This window comes from Prionailurus viverrinus, chromosome B1 (genome assembly GCF_022837055.1).
Source record: "Prionailurus viverrinus isolate Anna chromosome B1, UM_Priviv_1.0, whole genome shotgun sequence".
NCBI classification, from domain to species: domain Eukaryota; kingdom Metazoa; phylum Chordata; class Mammalia; order Carnivora; family Felidae; genus Prionailurus; species Prionailurus viverrinus.
In genome coordinates, this window is record NC_062564.1 from 97,018,611 (window position 1) to 97,038,565 (window position 19,955).

A 19,955-nucleotide genomic window follows, 5' to 3' on the forward strand; every position below is an offset into this window, starting at 1 on the left:
GAAGTAGGTTTTCCTTATCACTCTTCTTTTTTAGGTGTTCCTGATCTGATTGTACTTTCATGATTCTTCCCAAAATAATTTTAAGATCATTTTATAGACTTCAGTTCTAAATTGAGTATTTCAATTAGGATTGCACTGCATTTTTTGAAAATGGTAAGGAGACCTGATGTGTACAATATGAATTTATATGATTTAGAATAAATTATTTGATAAAGGAGGCAGCACAGATTAATGTGAAAGGGAGTAATAATCCCACAAATAGTGTTGGGACAAATGGCAACTTGATAAGAAAAAAAAGCAATTTAGAACCATAAGTAATATAGACTTAAAAATTAAACCAGCTATAACGCAACAATAAAAAGATGAATAACCCGGTTAAAAATAGGCAATGATTTCATAGATGTCTCCAAAGAAGATATACAAATGGCCACTAAGCACATGAAAAGATGCTCAACATCACAGTTATAAGGGAAAGGCATATTGAAAACCACCCACTAGGATGGCTATTTAATACAAATAGTGTGAATGTGGACAAATTGGACTATTATACACTACTGGTGGGGAAAGTAAAATGGTGCACTTTGGAAAACAGTTCTTAGTTCGTCAAAAAGTTAAGCACAGAATTACCATATGACCCAGAAATTCCACTACTAGATTAATATCAAAAAAATTCAAAACATATATACACAAAATCACTTGAACATGAATGTTCACAGCCTTATTGATAATAGTCAAAGAGCAGAAACAATCCATATGTTCATTAGCTGATAAATGGAAAAACAAAATGTCACATATCTATACAATGGAATATTATTTAGCAATAAAAAAGGTAATGTTACATAACATGGATGAACCAAGAAATTTTTGCTAAGTGAAATAAGCCAGACACAAAGACCTCATATTATATGATTCCATTTATATGAAAAGTCTAGAATAGGTCCATTGAGATAGCAGATTAGTGGCTGCTAACAGGTGGGAGGCTGGGGAAGTAGGAAGTAACATCTAATGGGTACATAGTTTCTTTTTGAGGAGATAAAAATGTTCTGGAATTAGGTAATAATAGTGGTGATGTTTGCACATGTTAGGAAGAATAATAAAAAACAACAACACTTAACTGCACACCTTAAAAAAGGTGTATTTCATGGCAGGTGAATTTTACCTCAATTTTTAAAAACCAAAAGAGACAGTAATGGGAACAATAGAGGAAGAGATGCATCCCCAAATCTTAACAGTAATTTTTCCTTGGGATACAAATAGAATTAAGCAGTGGAAAGTGACAGAAAGTTAGCTTTTTGATTTTTTACTTGGTATGCTTTTAATTTGTTTGTTTTAAGCCTGTGATTTTTAATAGGAAAAAAACCAGGTAAATAGTAACATTTAGCAAAATTTGAGGGAGAAATGTTCTAAATCCAGAAGCTATAGAAAGAATAGCTATATGGTATGGATAAGGGATTTCCAATGTATAAAATTTTGTTTTTAGTAGTGGAACTGTTTTGAAAAATGAAATCCTCTAAGGATATCCAATACATATAAGAGATGAAAATAGAGTTACTTTGATTGAAGGGCAATGAGAGATATGAAGGCTATGCATTTGTACCCCTTCCCCAACAATACTTCAATTATCCAATTATATAATCCTAGAACTTTTTTACAGAAAAACATGGTTGCTAAAAAACAACACTATTTCAAATATATTCTCTAATTTTCTCTAATGTTACTGAGTTTTCTTTCTACCATTCTTTCACCAATTAACTATTTCCCATAACATTTCCCTGATGTTATTTAATAGGCGTTTTGGTTAACAACTTCTCATGTGCTGATTCTCCAAGTAGAATACTTCCCTGTATTACTCATAATTCTTCTTAAATATTTTAATCCTTCTGATCCTAAAGATACAAAATGAGGCTCAAAAAGATGAAGCCTTAAATATTTTCTTCTGTTTAAGCAAGTACTAAATATATGCTCTCATATACATGATTACAATTATTATAAGCATCCTATTAGGATACATATGGTATTTATTTTAATCATATTAAATGAAAAGTCTATACTGTACTCATGTTTTTGGTGTTATTATTATACTCCAATATTCAACTTATTCTTTTTTTAAGCTTTATTTTATTATTATTATTATTATTTAAGATTTTATTTTCAAGTAATGTCTATACCCAACATGGGCTTGAACTCACTCCACTGACTGAGCCAGCCAGACACCCCTCAACCTATTCTTGACACATATTTATGTTAAACCAGAATTTCTGTAATTGCATTTCTTTCATTTAAATACCTTATCAATGTGTACTGGGTAATCACTTGAAACCAGATTCTGACATCTTTCTCGATTTCCAATCATCTTTCTGAATTCGAAGAGTCTATTAGGATAAGGGGGGAAAAAGGGAAAAATTCAGTATGCCCATTATACAGGGAGTGATGTATAATGCTGAAAAATTTGCAAGTCCAGTTCATAAGCTATGTTAAAATTTAATTCAAATCATTAGAGAAAAAGATGAGGCTACTGGTTTTTATTCAAGCTGGACATCTTATCCATAAAACATTTGAGAAATATCATTGTTCAGAAAGCAATTAACATATGCAATACTCAAAATTAAAGGCATAAATCCTGAAAATTCATTTTCTTAAGTCCAGATACTTCTATGACCTACAGTATATCCCAGCTTTACAGTCATTACAAATTCAATTTACATGAGGAAGCTCTATCCCTGGAAACTATAAGCAACTTAAAAATAAAGTTCAAAATCTACTTTGTATTTGAGAGCTCTTTATTTTTAATTTTAAAATTACTTTTAACATAATTTATGATTATATGGGATAAAACAGAAATAATTAAAAAGACAGAAGAGATAAAGCAATTTAATATTTTATATACTTTAATGCTTAAGTTGTCAATCACTTCATATTTATAACAAAGGATTGTATCACTGAAAAAAAATTTTTAATTTTTTTTACTAAAACAAATTTAGAATAAACATTAAGAAAAAAGTGGTTACCTTTTGAGATCCTCTGGCCTCCCCCATCCTCTGATAAAAAGTTTTGTGAGGAGAAGTCTCCGGTATAGAATATCTAACTTGCTGACACCCATTAGTAACAAACAAACATCTATGAAACAAAATTTAAAATAACTTTAAAATATTTTATTTTAGGCACTAGGTCAATTTCCTAGCCATCTCTTTAAATATCAGGTAAAAATTACAGATTGACCTACTCTCCTTGGAACTTTGCAACTTTCAAACACACTATCCATTTATCTGTGTGTATTTATTTTATTTTAGAAAGAGTGTGCATGTGCGAGTGGGGGAGGGGCAGAGGGGGGAGGGGTAAAGGGAGGGAGAGGGAGAGAGAGAGAGAGAGAGAGGCAGGGGGAGGGAAAGAGAGAGACAGACAGACAGACAAAGAATCTTAATCTCTGTTCAGCATGGAGCCTGATGCTGGGCTCCATCCCACGACCCTGGGATCATGACCTCAGCCAAAATAAAGAGTCCAACGCTCAAGCAACTAAGCCACCCAGGTGCCACATATATATGCGTGTGTGTGTGTGTTTATTTATTTTGAGTGAGAGCAAGTGAGCATGAGCAGGGCCGGGGCAGAGGGAGGGAGACAGAGAATCCCAAGCAGGCTCCCTACTGTTAGTTCAGAGGCCGACGTGGGGCTCACATTCATAAACCGAACAGTGAGATCATGACCTTAGCCCAAACCAAGAGTTAGATGCCTACCCAACTGAGCCAGCAGGTGCCAATATACTGTATATTTTTAACTATAGTTACCATAATGTACATTACACCCCCCAGAACTATTTATCTTACAGATCTTAAAAATATTCATTGCAAGAAAAAAATATGTAACTATATTTGGTGATGGATGTTAAACTTATTGTGATAATCATTTCACAATATATACGTAAGTCAAATCATTATGCTGTAAGTTTTAAATTAATACAATGTTACATATTAATTATATGTCAATAAAACTGGAGAAAAAATTTAAGATTGAGATTAAACTATGTACCTTAAATTTATTCTCTCGTATATAAGACGTGAAATATAGACAAAAGGAACTGGGATGAAAGTAGAGAAGATAAACTGTGTATTCTTTTAGGGTAAGGTCTTCCCATCTTCAGCACAGCAACTAACACTCAATATTTATTGGATAACAATAGCTGTAGCTATTACTTATGTAGTACTGTACAATCTGCCACGCATCATTTTGTAAAAATACAAACACATATACATACACATTCTTGTTTAAACCTCCCAACAACTTTATGAAGAAGGATCTATTATCCCAACTGAAGCACGGAGAAAATAGGTGATTTATCTAAGATCACAGAGCTAGTGGTAGGTAGAGCTAAAACTGAATCCCAGGCACACAGCAAGATCTAACTACTATTCTACATTGCCTGTCTACTAAACTATGATTCATGAAAACTTTGTACCACTTATTTAACTTTCCCAAATATTTCTAAAGTGTTTTTTTTTAATTTAATTTTATTTTTAAATACCTGCCTGTCTTTTCAAACGGAATGGTGTAGTTTTGATTTGTGGGCAAAATGTGATTCATTTTCAGGGTTTATTCTACCTAGAAAAATGGAAAATAGAAATGTGCATTTCTATCAGTGAGCTTTAGTAAGTACTTATCTATTATTTTGAATGTTTTAATGGAACCACCACTTATGTTTTATACTTTTGCTCTTTGATTTGTAACAAAATACAAGTTTAACTTAATGTTCCTCTTTGTTTACATAGGTATACAACCCAAACTACCATTAAGTGGGCTGGTACTTTATTGTTTTTATGACTGGACCAGCAAAACCAAATCATTCATATTGCCTCTCACAATTCTTAGGACCAAGAACAAACAATTACTAGATAATGTACTTGTTAAGCAATACAGTATAAAGACAGAGTACAGTATTTAGTATTTCTTAATACCACTTTCTTTTTGCCAATTTTCATGTGTTAATCAATTTTTATTCCTTTAATTTTTTTAAAAAAATTTTATCCACCTTTGAGAGAGAGACACACACACACACAGAGTACAAGTAGGGGAGGAGCAGAGAGAGAGGGAGACACAGAATCCAAAGCAGGCTCCAGGCTCTGAGCTGTCAGTGCAGAGCCTGACATGGGGCTTGAACTCGCGAGCTGAGAGATCATAACCTGAGCTGAAGTCTGATGATTAACTGACTGAGACACCCAGGCGCCCCAATTAATTTTTAACCTTGATTAAAATTTGGTTTTGGCATAATAATGTTACGGAAAAGAAACCATAATGCACATCCAGCTTTGTTTATTATACTACTTGTATCTACCGCTATAAATAAATAAATGTATTCTGGTTACCAGAGTCCAGTAAATTATCATCATTCAGTGTCCCAAAAATGCAAGTTTCTGAACTTTTAAGAATATTACTTTTTTCATTTAAGCAACAAATATTAAGTGCTTACTATATGCTAAGCATTATTTTAGGTCCTGTGCTATAAGATGATCAAGGCACATTCTTCCTTTCACAGATCTTGTATTTTCATGTAGGAAAAATATTATTTTTTTTAAAAAGCAAAGAATAGATGATGACAATACTATAAAGATAATATAACAAGAGAGTGTGATAAAGAAGACTCCTTTGATTGTCCAAAAAAAGCCCCACTTAACCAAAGAGGTAACATTTAAGCCAAGACCTACATAAGAAGAAGCAGCAGCCAAAACTTTAAACTGCAAATCTCATTAAAATTATGTACTTCCTGAAGTCTACTCATGGACAATGTTCAAATAAAATTTGTAAAAACTATCTAGTTAGTTGGTAAAGCACAGGAATAGATAATTTACGTAAGGGGAAGGCAAAAGAAAATGATCACATGCCCTCTTCTTTGCTATTTCACAGATTCTCACTGTAACTTTTTTGTTTAAGTAGGCTTCATGCCCATCACTGAGCCCAATGTGGAGCTTGAACTCATGACCCTGAGATCAAGACCTGAGCGTGAGTCAGATGCTTAAGACTGAGCCTCCCAGGCACTCACTCATTTTAACATTTTTAAATTCAAACAATAGAGAAGGAGACACAGTAAAAAGAGGAAGAATAGTCTTGTTCCCATTACTTCCTTCTACTTTTCAGAGATACTTAGTGCTAACAGTTTGGAATTTGTTTTCCTTGATATTATTTACTTACCTACACAAACTCAAAACTTAGGAGGGGCACCTGGATGGCTCAGTCAGTTAAATGTCCGACTTCAGCTCAGGTCATTATCTCCCAGTTCGTGAGTTTGAGCCATGGAAAGGGCTCTGTGCTGACAGCTCAGAGCCTGGAGTCTGTTTCAGATTCCTTGTCTCCCTCTTTCTCTGCCCCTCCCCCACTTGTACTCTGTCTCTGAGTCTCTCAAAAATAAACGTTAAAAAAATTTTTTTTAATTAAAAAACTTAGTTTGGGCAGGATTCAAACAACATAAAAATATATACAGCAAAGCTGAGAAGTCTCTCTTTACTCCTGTGAAGCTTCCTCTCTTCCCAAATGGTGACCGTTGTTTTTAATGTTATATACCTGTGAGCCCTATCCATTTATACATGTACACATATTTTAGGAGTTTTTGGTGTTTTTTTTTTTTTTAAGACAGAAGGGACCAACTTCATATTTGTCTTTTTCCAATGTTCTTCCTCACCATGCTGATTTATAGGACCGCCTCATTTTTTTTCTAATAATAGGTGAGTTCAGCCCATTTATATTTATTATGATAGCTTTTGGGTTTAGTTTTTGTTCCATTTTTGGTTTTACTGATTTTTTTTGGTTTTTAAAAATTATTCACATTTAATTGTTTTACATTTGAGTATATATAAATTTGAAAGAGATATTTAAGGTTCAGTATGTCAAAATGGCTAAGAGCATACACTTTTCCCTTGGTTGAATCCTCTATCATGTGACTTTGCGCAAGTTGCTTATCCTTTCTGTCATATACCTGTGAGTCATCTGTAAAATGGGGATAATGACAGTACTTACCTGTAAGGATTGGCATGAGAAGTAAGTGAGTTACTTGGGCTCCTGGGTGGCTCAGTTGGTTAAGCATCCCACTTCTGCCCAGGTCATGATCTCATGGTTCATGACTTTGAGGCCCCCCTCAGGCTCTCTGCTGTTAGCACAGAGCCCACTCCAGATCCTCTGATCGCCTCTCTCTGCCCCTCCTCTGCTTACATGTGCATGCATCCTTTCTCTCTCTCAAAAATAAACATCTAAGGAATAGAAATAAAAAATAAATAAAATGAGTTACTATTTATGAAGCACTTAAACAGTACTTTGAAATTTAAGTGCTATACCTACTGCTAATACCAACAATATTACTGATTATCACCTACTGCTAATACCAACAATATTACTGATTATCCTTATTGTGGGGTCTCCCAAATGGATGGCGGGGGCACCAAATATGGGGCAACCCGACTGGGTGGAAGCCAGCAGTGCAAAAGGTGAAAGAATTCATCCAAGAGAGAACAATGGAGACAGACGTTTATGAATACACTCACTGCAAGGAAGCTGCAGGCAGGATAGCAAAACAGAGACTGTCTGCCATGAGGCTGTGGTGGGGAGCCATAGTTTTAGGGCAGAGTGAGGGAGCCTGGGAACATATGTAATTTTCCCATTTTTGGTAATGTTAGGAACTATGCCTGGTTGTAACTGGTCAGTTAGAGTCTAAGGCTATTACAAGGTGGTCTAATGGGCCTATGTGTTCAGCCAGGGGTCACTGTGGGCCCTTCTACCTTACTCAGGTTTCCATTATTTAAGTTGGTTGCCGAAAAGTGGTCTCTACACTTATAACTTTATTTAATACTTAAACCTATACTTCCATGTTCTACACAGTTATTTGTTAATTCCAGATATAAATAATGGTGGATATATTTACTCCCTTCTCTCCACCACTCAATTTTCTGTTGATATTTTTTCACATGCTTATCTATGAACCTTTAGGTATATTAGTATCTCTAACCTGATATATTCGATTTTTTTTTAATGAAATTTATTGACAAATTGGTTTCCATACAACACCCAGTGCTCATCCCAAAAGGTGCCCTCCTCAATACCCATCACCCACCCTCTCCTCCCTCCCACCCCCCATCAACCCTCAGTTTGTTCTCAGTTTTTAACAGTCTCTTATGCTTTGGCTCTCTCCCACTCTAACCTCTTTTTTTTTTCTTTCCTTCCCCTCCCCCATGGGTTCCTGTTAAGTTTCTCAGGATCCACATAAGAGTGAAACCATATGGTATCTGTCTTTCTCTGTATGGCTTATTTCACTTAGCATCACACTCTCCAGTTCCATCCACGTTGCTACAAAAGGCCATATTTCATTTTTTCTCATTGCTACGTAGAATTCCATTGTGTATATAAACCACAATTTCTTTATCCATTCATCAGTTGATGGACATTTAGGCTCTTTTCATAATTTGGCTATTGTTGAGAGTGCTGCTATGAACATTGGGGTACAAGTGGCCCTATGCATCAGTACTCCTGTATCCCTTGGATAAATTCCTAGCAGTGCTATTGCTGGGTCATAGGGTAGGTCTATTTTCAATTTTCTGAGGAACCTCCACACTGCTTTCCAGAGCGGCTGCACCAATTTGCATTCCCACGAACAGTGCAAGAGGGTTCCCGTTTCTCCACATCCTCTCCAGCATCTATAGTCTCCGGATTTGTTCATTTTGGCCACTCTGACTGGCGTGAGGTGATACCTGAGTGTGGTTTTGATTTGTATTTCCCTGATAAGGAGCGACGCTGAACATCTTTTCATGTGCCTGTTGGCCATCCGGATGTCTTCTTTAGAGAAGTGTCTATTCATGTTTTCTGCCCATTTCTTCACTGGGTTATTTGTTTTTCGGGTGTGGAGTTTGGTGAGCTCTTTATAGATTTTGGATACTAGCCCTTTGTCCGATATGTCATTTGCGAATATCTTTTCCCATTCCGTTGGTTGCCTTTTAGTTTTGTTGGTTGTTTCCTTGGCTGTGCAGAAGCTTTTTATCTTCATAAGGTCCCAGTAATTCACTTTTGCTTTTAATTCCCTTGCCTTTGGGGATGTGTCGAGTAAGAGATTGCTACGGCTGAGGTCAGAGAGGTCTTTTCCTGCTTTCTCCTCTAAGGTTTTGATGGTTTCCTGTCTCACATTCAGGTCCTTTATCCATTTTGAGTTTATTTTTGTGAATGGTGTGAGAAAGTGGTCTAGTTTCAACCTTCTGCATGTTGCTGTCCAGTTCTCCCAGCACCATTTCTTAAAGAGACTGTCTTTTTTCCATTGGATGTTCTTTCCTGCTTTGTCAAAGATGAGTTGGCCATACGTTTGTGGGTCTAGTTCTGGGGTTTCTATTCTATTCCATTGGTCTATGTGTCTGTTTTGGTGCCAATACCATGCTGTCTTGATGATGACAGCTTTGTAGTAGAGGCTAAAGTCTGGGATTGTGATGCCTCCTGCTTTGATCTTCTTCAAAATTCCTTTGGCTATTCGGGGCCTTTTGTGGTTCCATATGAATTTTAGGATTGCTTGTTCTAGTTTCGAGAAGAATGGTGGTGCAATTTTGATTGGGATTGCATTGAATGTGTAGATAGCTTTGGGTAGTATTGACATTTTGACAATATTTATTCTTCCAATCCATGAGCAGGGAATGTCTTTCCATTTCTTTAAATCTTCTTCAATTTCCTTCATAAGCTTTCTATAGTTTTCAGCATACAGATCCTTTACATCTTTGGTTAGATTTATTCCTAGGTATTGCATGCTTCTTGGTGCAATTGTGAATGGGATCCGTTTCTTTGTCTTTCTGTTGCTTCATTGTTAGTGTATAAGAATGCAACTGATTTCTGTACATTGATTTTGTATCCTGCAACTTTGCTGAATTCCTGTATCAGTTCTAGCAGACTTTTGGTGGAGTCTATCGGATTTTCCATGTATAATATCATGTCATCTGCAAAAAGCGAAAGCTTGACTTCATCTTTGCCAATTTTGATGCCTTTGATTTCCTTTTGTTGTCTGATTGCTGATGCTAGAACTTCCAGCACTATGTTAAACAGCAGTGGTGAGAGTGGGCATCCTTGTCGTGTTCCTGATCTCAGGGAAAAAGCTTTCAGTTTTTCCCCGTTGAGGATGATGTTAGCTGTGGGCTTTTCATAAATGGCTTTTATGATCTTTAAGTATGTTCCTTCTATCCCGACTTTCTCAAGGGTTTTTATTAAGAAAGGGTGCTGGATTTGGTCGAAGGCCTTTTCTGCATCGATTAACAGGTTCATATGGTTCTTCTCTCTTTTTTTGTTAATGTGATGTATCACGTTGATTGATTTGCGAATGTTGAACCAGCCCTGCATCCCAGGAATGAATCCCACTTGATCATGGTGAATAATTCTTTTTATATGCCGTTGAATTCGATTTGCTAGTATCTTATTGAGAATTTTTGCATCCATATTCATCAGGGATATTGGCCTGTAGTTCTCTTTTTTTACTGGGTCTCTGTCTGGTTTAGGAATCAAAGTAATACTGGCTTCATAGAATGAGTCTGGAAGTTTTCCTTCCCTTTCTATTTCTTGGAATAGCTTGAGAAGGATAGGTATTATCTCTGCTTTAAACGTCTGGTAGAACTCCCCTGGGAAGCCATCTGGTCCTGTGCTCTTATTTGTTGGGAGATTTTTGATAACCGATTCAATTTCTTCGCTGGTTATGGGTCTGTTCAAGCTTTCTATTTCCTCCTGATTGAGTTTTGGAAGAGTGTGGGTGTTCAGGAATTTGTCCATTTCTTCCAGGTTGTCCACTTTGTTGGCATATAATTTTTCATAGTATTCCCTGATGATTGTTTGTATCTCTGAGGGATTGGTTGTAATAATTCCATTTTCATTCATCATTTTATCTATTTGGGTCATCTCCCTTTTCTTTTTGAGAAGCCTGGCTAGAGGTTTGTCAATTTTGTTTATTTTTTCAAAAAACCAACTCTTGGTTTCGTTGATCTGCTCTACAGTTTTTTTAGTTTCTATATTGTTTATTTCTGCTCTGATCTTTATTATTTCTCTTCTTCTGCTGGGTTTAGGCTGCCTTTGCTGTTCTGCTTCCAGTTCCTTTAGGTGTGCTGTTAGATTTTGTATTTGGGATTTTTCTTGTTTCTTGAGATAGGCCTGGATTGCAATGTATTTTCCTCTCAGGACTGCCTTTGCTGCGTCCCAAAGCATTTGGATTGTTGTATTTTCATTTTCGTTTGTTTCCATATATTTTTTAATTTCCTCTCTAATTGCCTGGTTGACCCACTCATTCATTAGTAGGGTGCTCTTTAACCTCCATGCTTTTGGAGGTTTTCCAGACTTTTTTCTGTGGTTGATTTCAAGCTTCATAGCATTGTGGTCTGAAAGTAAGCATGGTATAATTTCAATTCTTGTAAACTTATGAAGGGCTGTTTTGTGACCCAGTATATGATCTATCTTGGAGAATGTTCCATGTGCACTCGAGAAGAAAGTATATTCTGTTGCTTTGGGATGCAGAGTTCTAAATATATCTGTCAAGTCCATCTGATCCAATGTCTCATTCAGGGCCCTTGTTTCTTTATTGACCATGTGTCTAGATGATCTATCCATTTCTGTAAGTGGGGTGTTAAAGTCCCCTGCAATTACCACATTCTTATCAATAAGGTTGCTTATGTTTATGAGTAATTGTTTTATATATTTGGGGGCTCCGGTATTTGGCGCATAGACATTTATAATTGTTAGCTCTTCCTGATGGATAGACCCTGTAACTATTATATAATGTCCTTCTTCATCTCTTGTTACAGCCTTTAATTTAAAGTCTAGTTTGTCTGATATAAGTATGGCTACTCCAGCTTTCTTTTGGCTTCCAGTCGCATGATAAATAGTTCTCCATCCCCTCACTCTCAATCTAAAGGTGTCCTCAGGTCTAAAATGAGTCTCTTGTAGACAGCAAATAGATGGGTCTTGTTTTTTTATCCATTCTGATACCCTATGTCTTTTGGTTGGCGCATTTAATCCATTTACATTCAGTGTTATTATAGAAAGATACGGGTTTAGAGCCATTGTGATGTCTGTATGTTTTATGCTTATAGTGATGTCTCTGGGACTTTGTCTCACAGGGTCCCCCTTAGGATCTCTTGTAGGGCTGGTTTAGTGGTGACAAATTCCTTCAGTTTTTGTTTGTTTGGGAAGACCTTTATCTCTCCTTCTATTCTAAATGACAGACTTGCTGGATAAAGGATTCTTGGCTGCATATTTTTTCTGTCTAGCACCCTGAAAATCTCGTGCCAATTCTTTTGGCCTGCCAAGTTTCAAAAGAGAGATCAGTCACGAGTCTTATAGGTCTCCCTTTATATGTGAGGGCACGTTTACCCTTTGCTGCTTTCAGAATCTTCTCTTTATCCTTGTATTTTGCCAGTTTCACTATGATATGTCATGCAGAAGATCGATTCTAGTTACGTCTGAAGGGAGTTCTCTGTGCCTCTTGGATTTCAATGCCTTTTTCCTTCCCCAGTTCAGGGAAGTTCTCAGCTATTATTTCTTCAAGTACCCCTTCAGCACCTTTCCCTCTCTCTTCCTCCTCTGGGATACCAATTATGCGTATATTATTTCTTTTTAGTGTATCACTTAATTCTCTAATTTTCCCCTCATACTCCTGGATTTTTTTTATCTCTCTTTTTCTCAGCTTCCTCTTTTTCCATAACTTTATCTTCTAGTTCACCTATTCTCTCCTCTGCCTCTTCAAGCCGAGCCATGGTCGTTTCCACTTTGTTTTGCATTTCATTTAAAGCGTTTTTCAGCTCCTCGTGACTGTTCCTTAGTCCCTTGATCTCTGTAGCAAGAGATTCTCTGCTGTCCTTTATACTGTTTTCAAGCCCAGCGATTAATTTTATGACTATTATTCTAAATTCACTTTCTGTTATATTATTTAAATCCTTTTTGATCAGCTCATTAGCTGTTGTTATTTCCTGGAGATTCTTCTGAGGGGAATTCTTCCGCTTGGTCATTTTGGATAGTCCCTGGTGTGGTGAGCACCTGCAGGGCACTTCCCCTGTGCTGTGGTGTATAACTGGAGTTGGTGGGCGGGGCCGCAGTCAGACCTGATGTCTGCCCCCAGCCCACCACTGGGGCCACAGTCAGACTGGTGTGTGCCTTCTCTTCCCCTCTCCTAGGCGCGGGATTCACTGTGGAGTGGCATGGCTCGTCTGGGCTACTTGCACCCTGCCAGGCTTGTGATGCTGGGGATCTGGCGTATTAGCTGGGGTGGGTAGGCAAGGTGCACGGGGGCAGGAGGGGCAGGCTTAGATCGCTTCTCCTTAGGTGATCCACTTCAGGAGGGGCCCTGTGGCAGCGGGAGGGAGTCAGATCCGCTGCCGGAGGTTTGGCTCCGCAGAAGTGCAGAGTTGGGTGTTTGCACGGAGCAAGCAAGTTCCCTGGCAGGAACCGGTTCTCTTTGGGATTTTGGCTGGGGGATGGGCGGGGGAGATGGCGCTGGTGAGCGCCTTTGTTCCCCACCAAACTGAGCTCTGTTGTCAGGGGGCTCAGCAGCTCTCCCTCCCTTTGTCCTCCAGACTTCCCGCTTTCCGAGCAGAGCTGTTAACTTATGACCTCCCAGACGCTAAGTCGCGCTTGTTGTGGGAACACAGTCCGTCAGGCCCCTCCGCTTTTGCAAGCCAGACTCGGGGGCTCTGCTTGGCCGGCGAGCCGCCACTCCGCCCCGGCTCCCTCCCGCCAGTCCGTGGAGCGCACACCGCCTCGCCGCCCTTCCTACCCTCTTCCGTGGGCCTCTCGTCTGCGTTTGGCTCCGGCGACTCTGTTCTGCTAATCCTCTGGCGGTTTTCTGGGTTATTTAGGCAGGTGTAGATGGAATCTAAGTGATCAGCAGGACGTGCGGTGAGCCCAGCGTCCTCCTAAGCCGCCATCTTGCAAAAAACTCCTATATTCGCTTTAAAAGATGATCTCTGACACTAACTCTGAAACTTGATTCACAGCAAATAGCTTTTACCATTCTATTAATTTTAAAAATTAGCTTTACATGCATTCTACAAATTTTCTAAAATGTTTATATAATCAAACCAATCCATCTCACCACATCCTTAACACACTGGAAGAAGGGTATGATTCAATTTTTTTAATGTTACATCTCCCCCCCCTTTTTTTTTGTAGTTTTAAGTTTATATTTAAATTCCAGTTAGTTAACATACAATGTAATATTAATTTCAGGTATAGAATTTACTGATTCATTACTTACATACAGCACTCACTACTCATCACAAGTGCCCTCCTCACTACCTATCACTCATTTTCCTGTCATTGGAGAACACTATAAAATATTTTTTTATCAACCAGATTTCTAGAAACATTATTTTTTTCTCTACTGCTAATTGCTATTTTTTAAACCTAGAATTCTTTTATAAACATAGATCTAGTTCTAAAACCTACATTCCATTTTTATTTTTTTTATTAAAAAAAATTTTTAATGCTTACTTATTTTTGAGAGCGAGTGAGCGTGGGAGGGACAGAGAGAGAGGGAGACACAGAAACTGAAGCAGGCTCCAGGCTCTGAGCTGCCAGCACAGAGCCCAAAGTAGGGCCTGAACCCATGAACCGTGACATCATGACCTGAACCAAAGTCTGGCACTTAACCAACTGAGCCACCCAGTCGCCCTACATTCCATTTTTAAAACCCCTTTTAAGTAGCTTTTACAAACTGTTGTTTTACTGTTTATACGTCTACAATGAACTTTTCATTTACATTCCAATTATGTTTGTCATAACTTATACAATATCCTATTTGTAATGTAACCAATAGTGTGTTTAATTCACATATTAACTTAGTAACACTGTTATTATTTTTTTAGCCTTTTCATCCAGTTTTATTTCCTCCATTAATATTTTATTCTGTCCTTTAAGTATTTTTATTAAACATGTTACATGACTAATAGGCTATGAATATGATTCCTTTTTCTTTTTTCTTAAACAGGATTTTTTGTAGATTTTTTTAAAATTAAAATTTATTTATTTAATTCAATTTAGTTAACATACTGTGCAGTATTGGTTTCAGTGGAACCCAGTGATTCATCACTTACATACAACACCCAGTGCTCATCCCACAAATGCCCTCCTTAATGCCCATCATCCACTTAGCCCAATCCCCCAACTACCTCTCCTTCAGCAACCCTGTTGGCTCTCTGTATTTAAGAGTCTCTTGGGGAGCCTGGGTGGCTCAGTCAGTTGGGCATACGGCTCTGGCATAGGTCATGATCTCACGGTTTGTGAGTTCAAGCCCCGTATTGGGCTGACTGGTGAGTCTGGAGCCTGCTTCGGATTCTGTGTCTCATTCTCTCTCTGCCCCTCCTCCACTTGTGCGCATGCGCTCTCTCTCTCTCTCTCTCTCTCTCTCAAAAATAAATAAAATGTAAAAAAAAAAAGTCTCTTATGGTTTGTCTCCCTGTTTTTATCTTATTTTTCCTTCTCTTCCCTATGTTCATCTGCTGTATTTCTTAAATTCCACATGAGTGAAATCATATGATATTTGTCTTTCTCTGATTTATTTCACTTACCATAATACACTTAGGTCCCATCCATGATGTTGCAAAAGGCAAGATTTCATTCTTTCTGATTGCCAAGTTGTATTCCATTCCCCCCCCCCCCTCTCTCTCTATATATATATACACATACACACCTCTTCTTTTTTTTTAATATTTATTTTTGAGAGAGAGAGAGCGTGAGCAGGGGAGGGACAGAGAGAAAGGGAGACACAGAATCCAAAGAAGGTTCCAGCCTCTGAACTGTCAGCACAGAGCCTGAGCGGGGCTCGAACCCATGAACCATGAGATCATGACCTAAGCTGAAGTTGGATGCTCAACCAACTGAGCCACCCAGGTGCCCCTACTACCTCTTCTTTATCCATTCATCAGTCAATGGACATTTAGGCTCTTTCCATAATTTGGCTATTGCTGATAGTGCTGCTATAAACATGGGGATGCATGTACCCCTTCAAATCAGCATTTTTGTATCCTTTGGATAAATACCCAGTAGTGCAATTGCTGGGTCATAGGGTAGTTCTGCTTTTAATTTCTTGAGGAACCTCCATACTGTCTTCCAGAATGGCTGCACCAGTTTGCATTCCCACCAACAGTGCAAGAGGGTTCCCCCTTCTCCGTATCCTTGCCAACATCTGTTGTTTCCTCAACTGTTAATTTTAGCCATTCGGACAGGTGTGAGGAGGTATCTCATTGTGCTTTTGATTTGTATTTCTCTGATGATGAGTGATGTTGAGTATCTTTTCGTGTATCTGTTAGCCATATGGATGTCTTCTTTAGAAAAATATCTATTCATGTCTTTTGTCCATCTTCACTGGATTATTTGTTTTTTGGCTGTTGAATTTGGTAAGTTCTTTTTTTTCTTAATTTTTTAAAATTTACTTATTTATTTTGAGAGAGACAGAGATAGCACAAGTGGTGGAGGGGCAGAGAGAGGGAGACAAAGAATCCCAAGCAGGCTCTGCACTGCCGCCTGGAGCCTGATGTGGTGCTCGAACTCACGAAACTGTGCGATCATGACCTGAGCCGAAATCAAGAGTCAGATGTTTAACCAACTGAGCCACCCAGGCACCCAAGGATTCCTTTTTCTTTATTTTTTTAAAATTCTTTTGGCACACAGACCACACACAGACCAATGGAATAGAATAGAAACCCCAGAACTAGACCCACAAACGTATGGCCAACTCATCTTTGACAAAGCAGGAAAGAACATCCAATGGAAAAAAGACAGCCTCTTTAACAAATGGTGCTGGGAGAACTGGACAGCAACATGCAGAAGGTTGAAACTAGACCACTTTCTCACACCATTCACAAAAATAAACTCAAAATGGATAAAGGACCTGAATGTGAGACAGGAAACCATCAAAACCTTAGAGGAGAAAGCAGGAAAAGACCTCTCTGACCTCAGCCGTAGCAATCTTACTCGACACATCCCCAAAGGCAAGGGAATTAAAAGCAAAAGTGAATTACTGGGACCTTATGAAGATAAAAAGCTTCTGCACAGCAAAGGAAACAACCAACAAAACTAAAAGGCAACCAACGGAATGGGAAAAGATATTTGCAAATGACATATCGGACAAAGGGCTAGTATCTAAAATCTATAAAGAGCTCACCAAACTCCACACCCGAAAAACAAATAACCCAGTGAAGAAATGGGCAGAAAACATGAATAGACACTTCTCTAAAGAAGACATCCGGATGGCCAACAGGCACATGAAAAGATGTTCAGCGTCGCTCCTTATCAGGGAAATACAAATCAAAACCACACTCAGGTATCACCTCACGCCAGTCAGAGTGGCCAAAATGAACAAATCCGGAGACTATAGATGCTGGAGAGGATGTGGAGAAACGGGAACCCTCTTGCACTGTTCGTGGGAATGCAAATTGGTGCAGCCGCTCTGGAAAGCAGTGTGGAGGTTCCTCAGAAAATTGAAAATAGACCTACCCTATGACCCAGCAATAGCACTGCTAGGAATTTATCCAAGGGATACAGGAGTACTGATGCATAGGGCCACTTGTACCCCAATGTTCATAGCAGCACTCTCAACAATAGCCAAATGATGGAAAGAGCCTAAATGTCCATCAACTGATGAATGGATAAAGAAATTGTGGTTTATATACACAATGGAATTCTACGTAGCAATGAGAAAAAATGAAATATGGCCTTTTGTAGCAACGTGGATGGAACTGGAGAGTGTGATGCTAAGTGAAATAAGCCATACAGAGAAAGACAGATACCATATGGTTTCACTCTTATGTGGATCCTGAGAAACTTAACAGGAACCCATGGGGGAGGGGAAGGAAAGAAAAAAAAAAAAAAAGAGGTTAGAGTGGGAGAGAGCCAAAGCATAAGAGACTGTTAAAAACTGAGAACAAACTGAGGGTTGATGGGGGGTGGGAGGGAGGAGAGGGTGGGTGATGGGTATTGAGGAGGGCACCTTTTGGGATGAGCACTGGGTGTTGTATGGAAACCAATTTGTCAATAAATTTCATATAAAAAAAATAAAAAAAAAATAAAATTCTTTTTTAATGTTTATTTATGAGAGAGACAGAGACAGAATGCGAGTGGGTTAGGGGCAGAGAGAGAGGGAGACACAGAATACAAAGTAGGCTCCAGGTTCCGAGCTGTCAGCATAGAGCCCAATCCAGGGCTCAAACTCACAAACTGTGAGATCATAAGCTGGGTCGAAGTCAGACGCTCAACCGACTGAGCCACCCAGGTGCCCCAGGATTCCTTTTTCTTTAGATGAATATTACTATATCATAAGAAAATGTTTTATTCTAGATTTTTTCCATCAATACCATGACTTTTGTATTAGAACTGCTTTCCATGAATGAGCGTATCAAATAGGGGAGACTTATTCCTCTGTAAATGAATACGCATGTCTCCACAACAGCATTCTCTCCTTCCAGTTTCATACAGGCTAAGCCATATAAGAAAGCCAGGATCACAAGTCATAAAGTGAAAAAGTTCCATTCATGTTACCAACTTCCAGGATTATGCTTCTTAAACTAGTATCCTAAGGAATTTTACAAACTTGCCTTTAATTTTTTTAAATATTTATTTATTTTTGCATGGCAGACACAGAATGCAAGTGGGAAGGGGGTAGAGAGAGAGGGTGACAGAGAATCTGAATCAGGCTCTGCACTGACAGCAGAAACCCAATGCAGGGCTCAAACTCACAAACCGAGAGATCATGACCTAAGCCAAAGTTGGATGCTTAAATGACCAAGCCACCCAGGTGCCCCTACAAGCCTGCCTTTAAAACAGATTTCTCATTATACAGTTAAAACCTTGGTTTACAAGCATAATTTGTTCCAGAAACATGCTTATAATCCAAAGCACTCGTATATCAAAGCAAATTTCAAGACCCATTGGCTCAGCTGTGATCATGTGACTTTTGGCATCACATACTACTTGTTGTAAGACATCACTCACTTTTCAAGTTAAAACTTATTAGAAATGTTTGCTCATCTTGCAAAACACTTCCAGAACAAGTTACTTACGATCCAAGGTTTTACTGTATTTGATTAATATTTTTCCAAAGTTTCTTTTTTTAAATGTTTATTCATTTTGAGAGAGAGCACACGTGTCCATGTGCTAGCATAAGTGGGGGAGGGGCGGGGGGAGAGGGAGAGGGGGAGAGAGAGAGAGAGAGAGAGAGAGAGAGAATATCCCAAGGAGGCTTCACACTGTCAGCACAGAGCTTGATGGGGGGCTGGAATTCACAAACCATGACATCATGACTGGAGCCAAAATTAAGAGTCAGACACTTAACTGACTGAACCACCCAGGTGCCCCCAAGATATCTTTTTTTTTTTTTAATATTTATTTTTAAGGGAGAAAGAGAGTGAGGGGAGGGGACAGAGAGAGAGAATCTCAAGCAGGCTCTGCACCTTCAGCACTGAGCCTAACGTGGGGCTTGAACTCACAAACTGTGGATCACGACCTGAGCTGAAATCAGGGGTCAGATGCTTTAACCGACTGAGCCACCCAAGGGCCCCGTGACATATCTTTAATAGTACACCTAGTTTGGACAGAATATTTATCTGAAAATGAAAAAAAAAAAACCTAAAGAATATTAAAAAAAAATTGTACTAAATATATCCAATTACAAAATGATACCTTATAGAATTCTGCATGGAAAAACAGACAGTAAAAACTTGGTTTGTGAGCATGATTTCATTCCAGAAACATGCTTATAATCCAAAGCACTTGTATATCAAAGCGAATTTCAAGAACCATTGGCTCAGTTGTGACCATGTGACATTTAGCATCACATACTACTCACATTGCAAGACATCGGTTGTTTATCAAGTTAAAATTTATTGGAAATGTTTGTCTTCTGGAACACTCGCAGAACAAGTTACTCACAACCCAAGGTTTTACAGTATTTTTTTTTTTAATGTTTATTTATTTCCTGGGGTGTG

At 38.4% G+C, this 19,955-nt stretch overlaps 1 protein-coding gene across 3 annotated transcripts in view; it reads right to left on the reverse strand.

Annotated features, from left to right (window-relative positions):
• ABHD18 (abhydrolase domain containing 18) overlaps positions 1–19,955 on the reverse strand; it is a 50,165-nt gene that overhangs the window by 24,100 nt on the left and 6,110 nt on the right. For 2 of the 3 annotated variants that reach the window (XM_047855397.1, XM_047855395.1), the window contains exons 1-3: positions 7,000–7,157; positions 3,009–3,117; positions 2,288–2,372 (exon numbers count right to left, since the gene is read on the reverse strand). Coding sequence is in view for 2 of the 3 variants with exons in the window: in XM_047855395.1 (XP_047711351.1) it covers positions 2,288–2,372; positions 3,009–3,117; positions 7,000–7,066 (261 nt within the window). In the remaining variant the exon portion in view is untranslated. Of the gene's footprint in view, positions 1–2,287; positions 2,373–3,008; positions 3,118–6,999; positions 7,158–19,955 lie in introns of those variants that run through there. The other variant, XM_047855396.1, reaches the window with a different exon arrangement.